The 4,433-nt window shown below is 45.2% G+C and overlaps 1 protein-coding gene across 1 annotated transcript in view; it reads left to right on the plus strand.

The window, feature by feature from the left end:
- The window catches only part of ifnlr1 (interferon lambda receptor 1), a 7,023-nt gene extending 3,978 nt beyond the window's left edge, over window positions 1-3,045 (plus strand). The window contains exons 6-7 of the mRNA XM_083678213.1: window positions 525-649; window positions 1,207-3,045. Coding sequence (XP_083534339.1) covers window positions 525-649; window positions 1,207-2,217 — 1,136 coding nt within the window. The 3' untranslated portion in view covers window positions 2,218-3,045. The remainder of the gene's footprint in view (window positions 1-524; window positions 650-1,206) is intronic.
- Window positions 3,046-4,433: the final 1,388 nt, after the last annotated feature.

Here is a 4,433-nt window from a genome sequence, read left to right on the forward strand (position 1 = left end):
TGCTCAAGCTCAATAACTGTTCCAATTCTCAAAAAGTTAGGAAATAACAAAACATCAACAGTATTCTATTTAAGTGTCATTGAGAAACATATTGACTGTATGTGTTCCTACAGTACAGTAGAGTTTCCATACAGTCATATAGGAACTTCCAGACATAATGTAAAGGCATTGACTGTAGCTTTCACAATCTTAAGGGAGAATTCAATTCTCTGTATCTAAGATTAAGATCACAGTTCACTTCCTGGTTTCAAACCACAGTCTATAAATAGACTATTGCTCCATCCCAGAAACTACCTTCTGAGCTAACAGTCAATGGTATCATAATCAGCAGCTATAGCTATAGCTATCAGCACCTATAGCCTACTCCTCCTCTGTCAACATGGTCGCACCTATGCTTGCAATGTAGCATTAAGAATACTGTACAGCATGTTCTGTTGGAATAGCCTCAGAGCTTTTGCAATATACAGTGTGTGGTAGAAGTATTTTCACATTGATGTGGAACACAAAATGTCTTCCCCAACCAGATGACCCCTGGCCGATGCTCATATGGTTCCTCCTGTCTGGTTGCCTCCTGTTTGGCTGTGTCCTTGTGCTGGTGGTGTTCTGTCGTCGCTACATGGGGGAGAAGAGTCAATTGCCTGACTCCTTGGTAAGGAATGACTGCTGAGAATTTCCCCAGATACAAGGGTGTACCAGGAAATGTTGTGTTACTGGAAATACGAGCCTCCAGGCAAACTTGCTCAATACACATACTCCCCAGCCACAAACATCCAGTACATAAATTAATTCCTTTGTTACACCAAGACATGAACCGAGAACAGTGCACATTGTGTTAGCTATAGGAACTGCATGCTGGCTTTGTTGTTTATCTCTGAAATAAGGAATCAAACAATCTCTTTGCAATTAATACCTGTATCAGTTTATTAAGAAGTATAAGTACTTGTCTTTTGTTATTATATCTCCTCATTGGAAATACCTAATTTGTTTATGAGTTTTTATCACTGTAATTAATGTTTCATGCAGAGAACAGAGAGTAATTACAAGAGATTATAGTATTGTTTCAGTCCAGAACACTAATTCTCTGTAATTTATTTTAGGATTGAAACAGAATGCTACCCAAGCGCAGCGTTAAGCGTTAAAGTAAATCACAGAAAGCTTCTGAAGGATGTAGCTGGTCTAACCCAGTCTCTGTCTCTCTCCTAACAGAACCTGCCAAGAAGCAGCATCCCACCTGCATTGTTGCACCTTCCAGAAGACATTATCTCCAAGCCTGACCACTACCCTGTGGTTCCCTCGCACTGTGGCTTCAAGACTTTTGACCCCCAGGTGGGATCAAAGGGCACTAGTGCTGGAACAGACTCCTACTCCCCCCAGGTCTGCCCCTACATGGCCCAGCCCTGGCACTGTGACACCTACATTGGCCAGCAGAGTCCACCCCCAGACCACTCCAACAACAGCACCCAGTTCTCCACCAACTACAGTATGGTGGTGGTCCAGATGGCCAATGAAGGTGTGGAGGGAAGCCACCCAACGTCCCGCAAACAGTCAGAAGACATTGACCCACAATGGATGTCTGAATTCAAGGACCTCAAGCCCAGTTGGGATCGAGGTGGCGCAGGCCAAGTGTTGGTTTCACGTGGGGCTCCACCTGAGCATGTAGAGCCTCTGGAGAGGGACTTGACAGGGCACCCTTTGGTGCTGCCCACATTGCGGGATGCCAATGGACTACTGAAGCTCTCCACACTGCTGCTCCAGACAGAGGAACAAAGTGCCATGGCAAGCCTGGCACTGCCCACAGACCCTGAGGGGATGAGGCTTTTATCGGACTTTAACAGTGGGGAGGGGGTACCCCTATTATCTGACCTAATCACCATGGGAGAGTCAGAGTGGTCGGACCCTGATCCAGGGAAAGAGGTGGGAACCACATACATCCCAATCCCTGTTTCCCTGTACTCAAATCACTCAGCAACCCTCTCCTTACCTCCCACCACCTTACCAGACAGTGACACCTCATCAATGGGGCTCTCATCTGGTTACAAACAGAACTGGGTACCCTCTAACCTTCTTGGGCTTACCCTAGAGGATAGGTGTGAACTTGAAATTACTATTCCTCAGCAGGCTTGGACTGATCCCAAAGAGGAGGAGGAGGAAGAGGAGGAGGAGGAGGAGAGGGAGGGAATCTTTCTGAGCGGTTGGGTGATACAAAGTCAAGGATGATTTTTCTTCCCTAAAATATTCTTTGGGGCCTCAGCGCCTGCTCTTTGCTCTGTTTGGGTCCTCGAAGGATGGCAGAAACACGTTCCGTCTCAACGAGCTTCCACAAAGTGCAAGCAGGAGTTGTGAGGGAGAGTTGAGAGAGTCGTGAGGGGGCTTTAGTGGTGATACAAAGTGGGGCTTTTAGTCCCTTTCCTGTCTGCTGTATGGCTGGTGATCCAGAACAGGACCTGCACCAGCATCTCCTGTGAATACAGACATGTCCCACCTCAATGGAAAACTGCTGTGTCAGAGCTATAACTTTGGCCTTGTTTTTCAGTGACAAAAATGTAGGAAGCGTGTTGTGTCATATTGTGAATACACACGTGAAGATTCAATGACATTTCGCTTACAGTAGATATGAGCTGACGTACATAATACATCTCAATGCACATAACAACATCCTTTCAAACAATGTGTATGTGAGGCCAATTCAACTGGATGTTCACAATTCACTGTGGATGCCATACAATAAATGACTGAATTTGGGCATGAATTGTGTGTAAATTGAATGTAAGCGATTCAAATGAGAGAGATAGATCAACCAAAAATAGAACGCTTAATATTTAATGTGTGGTACAAAGACTGTGTATTTCTCTCCGGTTTTTCAAGGGCCCAGAACTGGAGCTCATTTGGGGGCGAATGTTTATTGTGACAGCAAGGGGAGAAGTAGGGTCATTCCGTCTGATGGAGCTTTTTTGCTCAATATGCGGGTATGTAGCAGACGGGTTGTCTTGGTTAGATATGGAAATGGACATGGACATTAGATGGTGTATACAGTTCCCTCTGAGGTGCAGGTAATCAGTGGGGGGGGGGGGGGGGGAGTGGACATGAAGGTTGTGGTGTGGTGTCAGTATGGGGATGTTTAAATGTCTTCATCTTTTTGGACAGGAGGCAGACTGAGCAATGAGCACATGGGAAATGTCCGGTTGGGGGGGGGGGGGGGGGGGGAGTCTACTGTTGTCTGGGTAACTGTTGTCTGGGAGACTTTGTGTTTTTGATATTCTCAGCCCGGACCACCTTGTCCCTGATATTGCGGTTTCTGTGTAATGCAACCATTGGTCTGTTGTTGAATGTGTTGTGCATTTGTAGGGCTGGCTATTGCCAGGATTTCTCTCTTAACCCTATTGGACAGGGGAGAGTACTGTAGGTCAATCCAATAAAAGGATTGTATGGAAGTGGATAATACTGTGTGTACAGGGCACGCTTATACGCCGTGTGTGGTGGTTGTAGCAACGCTCTTTAAAGCGGTTACATACGTCTTGGGCTTTGCCTACGTATTGCCTTCTGTCACTGCACTTGTACACGTCTGTCATTAAGAGGGACAGAGTGATAGCTTGTGGCGAGAAGCCGGGCATTCCAGGCGGTGGGCTTCCAATAGATGGCAGCACTAAAAAGGTTAATTCTATCACATCCGTTTTCCATGGTGAAACGCAAGTTTATGTCCCAAGTATTGAGCAGAGCATAAAAGGACTGTAGCTCATTATCGCTGCCACCCCCAAAGGCATTCCCTCTCCTTTGTTATGTTCGGCCCCATCAAGTGTTCTTTTTGGATTCCACTTTTTGATTGTATGTAAACAATCCAACCAGCCTCCTGGACAATCCTCCCCAGGAGGCCGCACACCACATATCACATGTCATATGCACAAAGGCTTTTATGCCCTTTCGGCATCACAGATCTCATTACAGCTCTCATTACAGCATATCTGTGGCGTTTCCTCATTTGTCATCTGTGTTATTGTGTTCCACATTGTTCTGTTTAAGCTCCACAGACGTTTGAAGTGAAACAATATGGCTGAATTTTCAAACGGGGTTTGCAAGAAAATACCGTCGAGTTAGTGGCTTGATTCGTGTCCATGTTGTCTGTGACCTCAGCGCTGTTCTTTCGTTGTTTGCTGTTGTTTGAGGTGATGCAATGACAATAGATGAGACGAGAGGTCTGGTATTTCTCTATGAGGGTGTGATTATGGTCTTTTCTGTACGTGAGTGACCTAAAGTAACTCAAACAAGCTACAGAGGAAATCCTCACACAAATTGGATGTAATAATAGGCGTATAAACTGTTAAAACTGTTTAAAAAGTTGTTCATATTATTGAAAGATATCTATGTACAGTATAATACTGATGTTGTGTTGATGTTCCATTGAATATGCTGTATGGTTGAGAGTTCATGTGAAGTTT

This window comes from Argentina silus (assembly GCF_951799395.1).
Source record: "Argentina silus genome assembly, chromosome: 10".
Taxonomy (NCBI): Eukaryota; Metazoa; Chordata; class Actinopteri; order Argentiniformes; family Argentinidae; genus Argentina; species Argentina silus.